This window comes from Lagopus muta, chromosome 1, assembly GCF_023343835.1.
Source record: "Lagopus muta isolate bLagMut1 chromosome 1, bLagMut1 primary, whole genome shotgun sequence".
In the NCBI taxonomy this organism is placed as follows: domain Eukaryota; kingdom Metazoa; phylum Chordata; class Aves; order Galliformes; family Phasianidae; genus Lagopus; species Lagopus muta.
In genome coordinates this window covers 72,218,657-72,231,300 of record NC_064433.1, presented here as the reverse complement: position 1 = coordinate 72,231,300, position 12,644 = coordinate 72,218,657, and the positions used below count along the sequence as shown (strand labels likewise).

Below are 12,644 nucleotides of genomic sequence, written 5' to 3'. Positions count from 1 at the left end.
TACTTTGTTCTAAGTTGCATTAAAATAAAGCAATATTAAAATAAATAAATAAATAAATAAAAATCACTAATTTGAGATTAATAGTTTAGGAGAAACTGATTTACAGACATTCTCACTTGCCTTTGCCTTCAAATAATAAGCCTTCAGGTGAAAGCTGTGCTTGATTCTTGAAGTCAAGCACGTTTAAAAAGAATGCAAATCAAAATTTTGATAATCACTATCACTGAAAAGCATGATTTTTATGTAGACAAAATGAATTCTCTGCTTCTGATGCAAGATTTTGTAAGTGACAAAACAAATGAATTAGTAAATGAAAGTCACCTAACTATAACACAAACACTTCCTACCCATTCACAGCAATGGGATGTACTATTACCATAAATCTTAAAAATCATTTTAGACCTAGTTATGTTTAAATTCTGACTCATATTCTCAGCTTCTTTTCCTAAATAAACTGCCTACAAGGTGATAATGTGCTGCTGCAGGTGTTGCCTTTTCCTCTCTCTCCCCTGAGGTTGTAGCAGGAGCCCTCTTTAGTTGCACAATGTACATGGACTGACGAAAAGTTAAATAAATAAATAAATGAAAAGGATATATAATCTAAATGTATATTTTTTCTTCACCCTAAGAATCCATATTCTTACAATGTAATTTTTGTGGATTTGAAGTTATATTAAGAATCAAGTTTCAGGAGATTTTGCTTAACAGCAGTGGTTACTGCCAATAGATGTATCACAAAAGTGGATACATCCTGTAGAAAGCACAGGCAGTAAGGCAAAGATGCAGTCAATGGGAGAAGTTGAAGGAATTCAGTCAAATGTAATTGAAAGAGGTTAACTACACAGCATATGCCTAGAAAGCAACCATTCAGTCATTTCAGGAGCAACAAAATGTAGACAAAACAACAAAAGTTCAACATAATAGTAGAACTTTATGCCAACTTTTGGTTGGACAGAAAGCCAAAATGCTACAAAAATTTCTTTAATTACTATGTGCCAGAAATATGATAATAAAGCTAAAGACTAATGTATGAGTAAAATGAAAATGGTTCCAAACCTCCTAACATTTCCTCAGAAGTAGAGACATCAATTACATAGATTTTTCTACAGAGAAAATGTAATTTTCTAAAATAGATATTTAAAAATCTTGAATGTGAGAAAAAAATCACACATATGTCTGACAATTGAGTCCAATAGGACATTTTTGATTTTGTAGATTTACTTACAATAATTTTGTTTTCAAATAACTATATCTCAAACTGTCTGATATCCAATCAAAGACATCATTTCTTGTCTGCTGATTTCCCCCTTAACTTGATTCAATTCAAAATAAATGTGCTATAAACTACAAGGTAGGCTACCTTTTCCATGCTAAGGTATTTTTCATATTCATACAAATAATGTAAAGAACTATCATTCTAATTGTAGTACTGAATTATACTAATGGGAAATTGTAGTCTAATTTGCTTAAGAAGAACTTAACATGATTTTGTGATGATTTTGATTGATGAGTAACAGCAACTATATAGACATATAGGTAAGTCTTACCTGGCTAGCACTCAAAAGTAAATTACAGAAACTTCCTCAGAATTTCAATGACCAGGAGAAACTTCTGACCTTTACTCAACAGGGTAGAAAGCCTAATTCATGTAAACATTTACACTGACATGTAAGCATTCTCCTGTAGTCTTTACCTTGAGTAGTTTAAATGCGAGACATTAGTTTTCACAAAAAAAAAACATTCTAGGATTTTAAAGAATGATGAATCTTAGACAAACAGACCTTATGGCCAATGCATTTTAGGATAACTTGCATCTTAGGAACTGCTGTAAACATGTATTAAGGGAAACTCTAGTGTTTTCCAAACATTCTCAGTCTTCTTCACCAGAGAGTAAAAATATCTCTAGTTCTTCTAGTTGTACCGTAGATACCTAAGATGACTGTCCTAGCACATATCAGATTTACCAGAAAGGCAAACTCCCACACATCTTTTTGTCTGGGCAAAACTATACAGAAAGCATCTTGTCAAGGAAACTACAAAGCACAACTAGGATTTCAGCACCTAAAAGTAATCACAGCACTACCAAGTTAAAGTAATAATTTCTTTACACAATGCCAGAAAAGAAACTTTACAGCTTAGCTTTCATTGTTTTGCAGTAAGATAGATGTGGTTTATACCAGCTTGCCAGTGATTCTTAAATACAAATATAGTACAGTTTCTTAGTTTCTACAACATTGAAAAAAAACAAGCTAATACTAACCCCACCTCCTCCCCCCCCCCAAAATCTCATTTTAATATCTCCAATTATTAAGTGTGTATTTACATTTTGGTAAATATTGGTCATAAATACAGCGTTTAACTATGTATCTTCTAAAAATTATGAGGCAAAACGTCACAATTCACATAGGAACACACAGCAGTACAGTGAATTTCTCTTACAATGGTTATATCCTTGCTCTCAGCTTCTGCCATGTAAATAGAGATGGGATGGCAGACAAGCGTCTGCAGACTGAACAAATGTAAGTCTGTTATTCAAGTGATTACTCAAGTCCCTACATGTAAACTTATTTCTTAACCTCTGTAAGCCAAAATACGCCTTTTGAAGTCTACAAAAGCTGCATACATTAAGCAGTTGTCTGATACATGTAATTTGTTTGGTTTCCAGAAAACTTTCCCAAAGGAAGATCAATGCCAAACATTAAAATTTGCTTGCTGTCTATGTGGGGTAGTGGTTTAGCAACACATACAAACACAGAAAATGGTTACTATATGTATTTGCTTCACAAAGTACATCTTTGTCATTTAGAACATTTTTTTCAGTAACGTGTTCAGTACAAATGCTCAGTACAAGAACATTTACTTGGTAGAAAACTCTCTCCCAGCTTGATTTTCCATATGTATGTCAACTACAAGAATTCCTTTTTCTCTCTGCACAGCTAGTGGTCACTAAAACTAAGAATTACATAACGGTTTACATAGGTAAAATATTCGAGTACTGCATTTTTTCCTGCTATAAACATGCAAATGATAACACTGAATGAGAACTTTATGAAGCACTCAATAGCAATAAATAAGCAGTAAATTACTTAACTATGAGATTCATAAGTAACTTTAAATTAGTGGCTTACAATAAAAATACTGGAACTGAACAACAGAATAATTTTGTAGCTCCCCTTTTCATGAAACTCACTTGCATTTGAGGAATGTTCAGAGTTGAAAATACCTGGTTATGGACAAAAGGCAAATAACATTTAAGTAGATTATGTAGAAGAAATCTGAACACTTTCCATGTCTTTTAAAAAAAAACATGAAGCAGAGAATTCCCTGACTTTTCTAGCAAGAAACAATTGGAAGCAGAGTTTAGTTTGAAGCACAGTAGTGACCAATTAGCTACTTTGATGATTAAAGTTTTTCTAAGACATTCAGATTTTTTTTTTAATTGAATTCAGATTGACTCAGTTTCTGGACAACTTACACAGACATCAGCAGGAAAAACCACACTGCTATCTGAAAACTTTGTATCTACTAATAAGCAACCCCCATAGTGACTAAAAATGAAAAGTGAACTCCAAAACACTTTTGTTTTTCCTCAGTTTGTGTATTTGCTATTTTCTAAACATGGGTAAAGGAATTACAAGAGACAAAGCTGCCCCCGCTCAGTGTGAGTCAAAAGAGGGTTAACTTGCACAATTGGTAAGTTAAATTACACCTCTCCCTGGCCTATGCATTCATTGAAAACATTTAAGTGATCTGATGTCCTAGCTAGGAGACTAGAAGAACAGCCTTTGAGCAAGTGACTGCATGGAATACCACTCTCCAGACAAAATATTTCTTATTCTTATGGAAGCATAAGTGTTCCAGTATTCTCTCAAATCAATCTCCCGCTGCTTAAAAAAATAATTTGAATGCTTTGTTGATGTTCCTTTTTAAGGAAAGCTTGATGCAGCACTGTATGCCTTCGTCTGAGTAAGGCTCTTTCGTGCAACTTATACATCTCAGAAAGGGAAAACTATTTTGCCAGTAGTGTCACTGATCTTCGAATGAAAATAATTTTGAAAGGGAGGGTGTTGGTTTTTTTCTACCCTGAAAAAATTCTCACTATTTTCCACTAATAAAACTGTTGTAAACACATTACATCTTCATAGTTTGTGGGATCCACAGCATGGGTAGAATGGACAGGGAACCAAACAGGGATTACTACAACAAAGCTCTACTTGCTGCTGCAGTCACTGACCAAAAAAAGAAAGACATACAAGAAGAGAGGTGAGGCCAATAGCTTGGAATAACACCAGCTCCATTTGTTCATCTAGTCTTTCTATGGCTCTGTATTTCACATCAAAAACACAAAGAGTACATGCAGAGTCAAAATACTGAATATATAGATAGAAACACTTGTGATAATTCTACTCAACACTGGTTCATAAAGATGGCCAAAGATGCTATTTTCTGTTTCAAAGTAAATCTCGTTTACATTGCCTATCAGGATGTATGTTTCATTTAAAATATGTTCCAGGCAAATACAGTATCTAAAAAAAGTTGTCAAACTGATCAGCTTTTGACATAGTTTGCCTTCATCCCTAAAATGCTTACAGAAATGCTTTAAAGTAATATTCGACTCTCCTGGCCTTGGTGATGGGTTGAAGGCAAACTACAAGTTCTTACTTTTAAGTATGAGGTTATAGTTGAATAATTTCATGGAAATAAAGTTCTAATGAAATACATATATGTATTATTTCATGATATGAAAGCATAATGGATTTATTATGCACTTATTCACCAAGGATCCAGAGACAACTAGAAGCAGAAGTATTAAACTAGTATTGAATTAGACTTTAAATCGCAATTTCATTTTTAGCATCTTACCACTTTACGTAAGTTTGTTTTGTTGCATTTTTTCCACCTTTTTAGACACAAAAAATAGCTTTCAAAAATAAGAATTCAAATAAAAAATGTCCATATTTAGTAGTGAGGCAATAAATGATATATAATCCACAAGTAGGTCCTACAAATGTGGTAGCAGCAGCAACTATCAAGGTAAGTGCTTTCTCCTACATTCCCTATGACCTAGCATGCAGACATATTGCCTTGTATTAAAAACAAAAACAAACAAACAAAAAAAACAGTAAATGGTAGTATTATTTTTAGTTTCTATTCACTTTGTTTACATAACAAAAACAAACGATAGACTGTACTCAACATTTCAGTACAATTTAGACCAATGTCCAACTAGCCCAGAATCAATGTTTACCAGAGGCAAACAGCAACTACCTAGCAAAAAGTAGAGCTGGAAAAGCATGCACTACCTCAGTTACTACCTTAGCCAGAGCAAAATATTTTTGTTTTTAACAGTTCTTGGCAGTACTTTATCCCAATGAATTTCCAGTCAATTTAAAAAAAAAAAAAAAAAAAAAAAAAAAAAGCAAAAACAAGTTTTAACATCTGCAACATTTGGTGGCAAGGAGTTCCATACTATGGGAAGAACCATGTGCTCCTTATTTTTCAGCTGGTATCATTAACTGCATTATCTGACAATCTCATAAACATTAGTCTCATATTATAAGTATCATTATTTACAAGGTTTCATGACTAGCTTTCAAAGGCAAGCCTTTATCAGAATGAACTGTTTCATCACAAGACCCTTCTGCAACTACTTAGTTAGAAGATAGCAATTTTGAGGCTTCTGGTAGATAAGGTCACAGACATCTTGGAACTGACATATGTCTAATATACAGCATATAACTAAGAAGACAACCATTTCTGAATGTTTGTATTTTTCCTTATTTTACTAAAGAATCTTTTTTCTTTTTTTGTTAACAAATACATTTCAAAAAGTGAAAGAAAATTCAGTCATCCACAAGTATAAAATGTATAACCAAAAATAATCAGATCAAATACAAAATGGTGAGTAAACTCCAGACATGCTCTTGTAATACTTCTTCATGAAACATGGAAAAGACAGAAGCATAAAACACATTAAGTGTAGAAATCCAAGAAAATTAAAATTAATGGAAAATATCATATTGTACTTTTGTAACTGCATAGCATCTATTTGAGAGAAATCCCTTCTCGTGCATTTTAAAAAAATTCAACTGAGAAAAAGTTATAAACCTACTGAAAGTATCAACACTGTTGCAAGAACGTTATCGCTGTATCACCTCCCTATTTTCCTTGTGCCTTAGCATAGCTCCACGAGAATCTGCTCCATGACCTTCCTCAGCACAGAGGAGAATCTAATAGGACAGTAGTTCATGAAATCATCCTTTTTACTCCTATAAAGAAATGGGTGTAATTCTGCCTTTTTTTCCAGTCACCAGGACTTCACCTGATTGCTACAACTTTTTTATTATCACAGAGAGTGGCTTGGCAACTACACCGATTTCTGAATGTTCAGATTCCTCAGGTGGTCACAAATCTGATCTCTGCTTACTGTGGGAGAGATATTACTTTCCCAGTGGCCTACTACCAAACAGTTGAGGATTGCGTGGCTGGTAGTTATCAGAGAAGAACAAGGTAAAAATGTTGTTAAGTACCTCAACCTTCTCCTAGTCTGTTGTTACAAGCCTGCCTATGTCACCCACTAGGGGAGGTGTGCCCTGCTGGACTTTCCTTCTCTGGTTGAGGTGTCTGTAGAAGCCTCTCTTGTTCTTCTTTGGTACTCCCTGCCAAGTTTAGTTCAAGCTGAGCCTTGACCTTCCTCACCACATCCCTCTACAGCCTATCAGCTTCCTTATACTCTTCTGTCATGGTTTTATGTTTTTTGGTTTCCAGTATTCTGCATCATAACATCATGTAGTGCACTGGGAGTTAAAGTGTTAATGCTCCAACTCCAGGTACCTATCCGTATACATTATGGAAATCATGGGATCTGACCCTTCTGGGTGGGGCGGCTCTTACTGCCTTGCAGTGGGTGCTGGAGGGTGCTTTCCTAGCTGTTCCAAGCTGTTTTGACTCGGTCTCAGAAACTCTCTCTCTCCTATCTTACTTGATTTATTAGTCTCAATTTCAATTAGATTGTATTATATTGTGTTATCTTGCATTCCAATATCATAGTTAGTAAAATAAGTTTTCCTCCATAGATCGTTGCCACTGTTTTTTTTTTTCCTTCATTCCTTCCCATTTTGTGGGGCCAGAGGGGGGGAGGCAGGGGCCTACAGCGCCCCCTGTCACGGGCATAGATTGATCTAGTTAACTCCATGACATCTTCCCACAGTACCTGCCCGTCTCCACTGCCTGTGCATTTTCTTCTTGCTTTTCAGTTGGACCAGCAGGTCCTGGTCCAGCCCTGTCGGTTTCTTGAGAAGGAAAGCTTCCTTAAAGATCTGCCTGTTCTGCTCTGCACTCTTGCTTACGTGGACAGTTTCCCAAGGTATTTTGTTGACTAACTCCCTGAAGAGCTGAAAGTTAGCATCCTAATTTTACTCTTTTCCTGTTTTATATCCCTCAGATCATCAACTTCACCATAGCATGGTCAATACAGCAAAGACAGTCTCCAATTCTGGTATCACCAATCAATTCATTTGCATTGGTGAACAACAGGTCCAGTGTTGCATCCTCTTTGGTGGGGTCTTCAATTACTTGATTCAGAAAGTTATCCTCAATGCATTCCAAGAGTCTCTTGGATTACCAACAGCTCGCCATGGTACTTTTCCAGCAGATGTCTGGGTGGTTGAAGTCCCTCCCAGCGGAATGAGTGCTTGAAATCGTGACACCTCCTGTAGCTAGAGGGAGAAGGCCTCATCAATAGGCTCTGATTGAATACACTGATCACAAGGCTCTCTTTGCTGCCTTGGTCTCTGTCACCTATATGCTTTTGACTTGCTCATGACTATTCTTTAAGGACAGCTCTTCACATTGTTTTCCTTTACTGATGTAGACGGCAGCAGCCCCTCCCCTCCTTCCTTACCTGTCCTTTCTGAACAGCTTGTAGCCACCAACAGCCACACTCCAGTCATGGGAATCATCCCAAAAGATTTCAGTGATGGCAATATATCCCAGCATTCTAGTAGCGCAGTAGCTTCTAGCTCCTCCTTTTGTTTCCCAAGCTGCATGCATTAGTGTGGAGGCACTTCAGCTGGGAAGCCAGTCCTGTCACCTCCTTAAAGGTGAAATGCTTAATTTATTTTAAATATTTCCCTTGATTTTCCCCATTGCCTTCTTCTATTGTCCCATGTCAATTTAAATGATCCAATAGGTACAAAAATAAAGTGAGAAACAAAGTATATCAACTACTAAATATAACTATGTCAAGTTTTCTATGACAAGAGGAAATAGAACAAAATATCCAAAACAAAAACAAGTTGCAATTTCGCAAATTATACTACTTACATTTCTTAATAGACAATTAGTATGCTGAAATCAGAGAAAAGTTAAAAACATGGCTCATGGTTAACTTCTAAAATGTAATTTCATTAATTTTCTACTTGAGTATTCCCTGAGAAGTAGCTTTATCCATTAAGTTGGAGACTACAACTGAGACTAAACTATGTTGGGAATTAAAATGTTGGGTAATAAAATGAATTGAAGAACGGGTTCTACAAATATTTTTCATCTTGGCTTTAGTTATTTAGCACTGTTTTCCTAGTGAATAGTGCAGTGTTTATGAAACTAGATCTTTATGGTTCTGGAAAAAATTGATATATGTACAAGATGAATTATTTGTGTTCTACATCTTAGCTGTGAACAATAGCTTATCGATCAAAAGTGCTGTAAGAGAAGTGGTGAACCAAAGTTACCTTACAGAAACCTAGTTGGTTCCTATTGAAAGGTATTTTTTAAACATAAAATAATTAAGACAGAGTAAAGAGGTACATACAGAAATACCAAAAATTGAAGGACATGACTTCATTTATCTTCAACATTAACAAAATCTAGGTGTGATTGCTAGATACTCAATGGAACACATATTTATGCTCATACCTGCACATATTTCAGTCTTTAGTTTCCAAAGACAGCAAAACAATATAGCTATTCTAATAGGCCAAAGTTCTCTCAAGCAAAACTCCTACAAAATGCACATACTGAAACAAAATTCTAGGCTAATAGATTTTTCAACAGTTTTCTACTTTTGAATGTAGACAGTACATAGTCAGACTCCCCTATTCCCTGTGGCTGAATTTAGAAAATAAAACTTAAGAATATGTTTTAGGCTCACATGAAAAGTTGAAAAGGCAGCAATGAAGAAATTTGAAAAATATAAAAAAAATCTGCACAAAGATATTTCACATTATTGAAACATTTGACCTAATGTACTTTAAATTACTGCAAGTCACCCTTTCAGAACTCAGTTCAATTATGTATTTGATACTCCTGGAAATAATTATTTTAGAATGCATAACACAAGTACTGTAATCATTAAAAACTCAACCACAGGAATGGAAAAAGAAATTAAGCACAAAGGGAGAACAGTGCATAAATGGCTCACACGAAGTCTTGTATCAACAAGCATAAAGAGAAAATAATCCAAGTAATTATTTAAAATGTCAAGTGTGCCCACAGTCAAAACCCTGGGATGGATAACTGAAAGAGTAAGAATTCCTGTAAAATGACTAGGAAAATTCAGTTAAAAGTCCTGTATTCCATTAGAGGGCAGATATTTTTTAGGCCTTTATATTCACACTAAAATAAAATGGGACTTCTATCATTTATTTTTAAAGGGAGCATAGTGGATAAAGCTCCTTATATAAAAAGGATAACAAAACTCTTCAGTGATTATGAAACAGAATTTTACCCTCAAAAAATCCATATGGATAAAATAATAAAGTGTTGCACTAATGCGTCACTGCAGAAGAGGTCAAGGCGTTGAATGCCAAAAATCTCCCTACTTCTTTACAATATTTTTGATAGTTTCATACAGATGAATAACTAACAGAAAATTATTACTACGGTACTATTTTTAATTCTTGATACTTTCACTGATACATACAACAGACTACTGGGAATGTAGTAACTGTACTGCTAGGTCTTGATGACCCTTTACTGAAGAAAACTGTGAAAACAGAAGTGGGATGCAGTTATTTGACCTTGTGACCAAATGATTAGATAAAAAAAGTTAAGCAAAAATAAAGCACACTCTACCAAGAATCAGCCTGACATCAAACATCCCTATTTGAATTATAAATTCATAAGCTGTTTCCTAATACTGACCATGTAATGAACTAGAAAAGAACTGTGGTGTTTCAATATGACATAGTTACTACTATGGAAAGTATTCATATATGATGGCAAAATACTGGTTTGGAAATCCATTCCAGCTTTATCACCAGAAACTGTGGTTAGAAACGCTTTCTTACATCAATGCAAATACAAAAACAGATTTGACCAAGAATGAAGAATCCACACAACTATTACTACAAGTTTTTAAACAATCTGTGGACTTGTGAAATATCACATTTTAGTTAGCAATCACTGAAATGTTAAGCTAATTTTTGTGGTGTATCGCTAAGCTATGTACTCTTGCCTCAGTTTTCACTGGTAACTAAGGTCTCTTTTGAATCCTGAGATGCAGCAAGTTTCAGAACATGTAATTTATAACTGTCAGAAAAATGAAGGTTTGAATTTGACATTAAAATTGATTTAATTAAATTAATTGATTAGATTGATTAAATTGATTTAGTTAATTTAATTTAATTTAAACTGAATAACAGATTTTTTATTTTTTAAGTATGAAATACAGCCAAAAAAGTGATATCCACATGCATTTCAACTATGAGGTACACGTTCTTTGAAATTAATAAATTTAAAAATAATTACAATATTCCTGCATACAAAAAAAATGAACTTTTAATTGAATTCACCAAATTCATATGTATAGTTTGAGACTCACTCTAGTGCTCTAGAGTCTAAAGTTCACAGAACTGAACATTAAAGATATAGCAGTGAACTGAATACAAGTGTTTTTTTGCTAACTACTGTAGCACAGTCTTTTTGCTTATAAGTTTAGTGATGCTAGGATACATAATGAACAGGAAAGAAAACCGAAAAGTTAATAAAAGCTAATTAATTATAATGCTAATAATATATTCAAGTCCTATTTTTTTCTCAGTTCTACATGCAGTATTGAGATACTAAGGCCTGAACAAGTAGGCCTCAAACCAAAGTTGACCTCAAGATGACTCTCACAACCAAACATTGGGGATCATCAGTATCTGATCATTAGCAAAAATATGCATCTTGGACAAAATGCCCAAGAGATGTAGCTTAGATAAAGTGTCATGAGAATATATTAACCTTTCCTTGTTTAGAAGCATAGTGTCAAGGCCTTACTAGTACACAAACTTCCTTGGTTCCTCCTTAGGACCCGGCCAGGCTTGAGGTAGATAATGAAAGCAGATGTTTCCGCCTAATTGTCACATAAACTTGTTTACTCAACAATACAATAGCTGAACCCTCTTTTAGCAAAGTTAGAGAACTTATCTACAAGTGGACACACTATGTAGGACTTTGCAATTACTAGGAAAGGCTCTCCAAGTCCTCACTGCAACAGGATCTCCCTAGCGAGAGTGGAGTTGGATTATGGTAAAATATTAGGACAACTGATGGTGTATCTTTCCTGATCACCACTGCTATCCTCATGAAATAGTGCTTAGGTGCATTGCCTTGCTTTCTTTTATTCTTGTATCATTTCACTTCTTATCTCGTTGCTTTAAACTTAAGAAAAGATAAATATACTTCTTTAACTTGGTCTTTGTGACCTTTGTGCTGACCCTGTCCACTGGCAAAACAAGTATATAAGGCAAGTATATAACAAGTATATAACAAGTATATAAGTATTTAAGTATATAATTCCTTTAGTAATAAAAAATTACTAAAGGAATGCATAATTTATTTTAAAATATTTATGCGTTACTGCTAGAATCCACCTGGATCTCTACACTGTTTCATCTGCTAGAAACAGAAAATGCTGTGTGACTACCCAGCTACAGTATTTACCCAAATTCCCATAAACTAATGTAGTAGTTTTTGTAAATGAGAACACCAACTATTTCAGTTGAAAGCAGTAAATAAAGTTCATTTATTTCAATCATTTAAGACTTTTGAATTATTTTAATATTGCTTTGCATAGCTTAACTTTAATATTTATTAAGCTTCTCTTCTTGCTTTTTGCCTGCAATTTAATAAAAAGATAATTTCAACTAGTCATGTAAAACATAACATTCAGAAATTTCCTTTGTGGAACAGAAGGCACCAAACTTCTTGCATACAAAGAAAAATCTGCAATTCCACATTATGAATACAAATAAGACAAAACATGGCCTTTATGAATGGTTTCACTACTTCAAAGTAAAATTAGGAAGCATGGGAACTTAGTACAATCCAATATCAATATTGATTTTGTTTTCAGATACTGCTTTCCTGTTATTTTACAATTTGTTTTCAAGTTTGTTCCTGGTTTGTAAATCAATTCTCATTCCTGTTAATCAGGTGACTTGGATTGTCTCCCTGTAGTATGTCCTACTCTACATTTCCATGAACTGTTGCATATTTTTTAGACTGCACTTTGCTTTCTTTACATCTTGCATCATTGAAAGGAGTCAGAATGTAAACAAAATGCTATGGCGAAGGTCTTGTCCAAGCATTACTTTACACAGGAAGCTAACAAGCTTCTTTCATTCTTCTAACCACAGACTTGGAATACTTATAACGTA

The 12,644-nt window shown here is 34.5% G+C and overlaps 1 protein-coding gene across 9 annotated transcripts in view; it reads right to left on the bottom strand.

The window, feature by feature from the left end:
- The window catches only part of CCDC91 (coiled-coil domain containing 91), a 136,699-nt gene that overhangs the window by 15,708 nt on the left and 108,347 nt on the right, over positions 1-12,644 (bottom strand). For 7 of the 9 annotated variants that reach the window (XM_048934411.1, XM_048934407.1, XM_048934412.1 and 4 more), the window contains one exon: positions 5,501-7,718. The exons of the other annotated variants lie outside the window; for them this stretch is intronic. In XM_048934411.1, coding sequence (XP_048790368.1) covers positions 7,581-7,718 — 138 coding nt within the window. In that variant the 3' untranslated portion in view covers positions 5,501-7,580. Of the gene's footprint in view, positions 1-5,500; positions 7,719-12,644 lie in introns of those variants that run through there. 9 annotated transcript variants of the gene reach the window in all.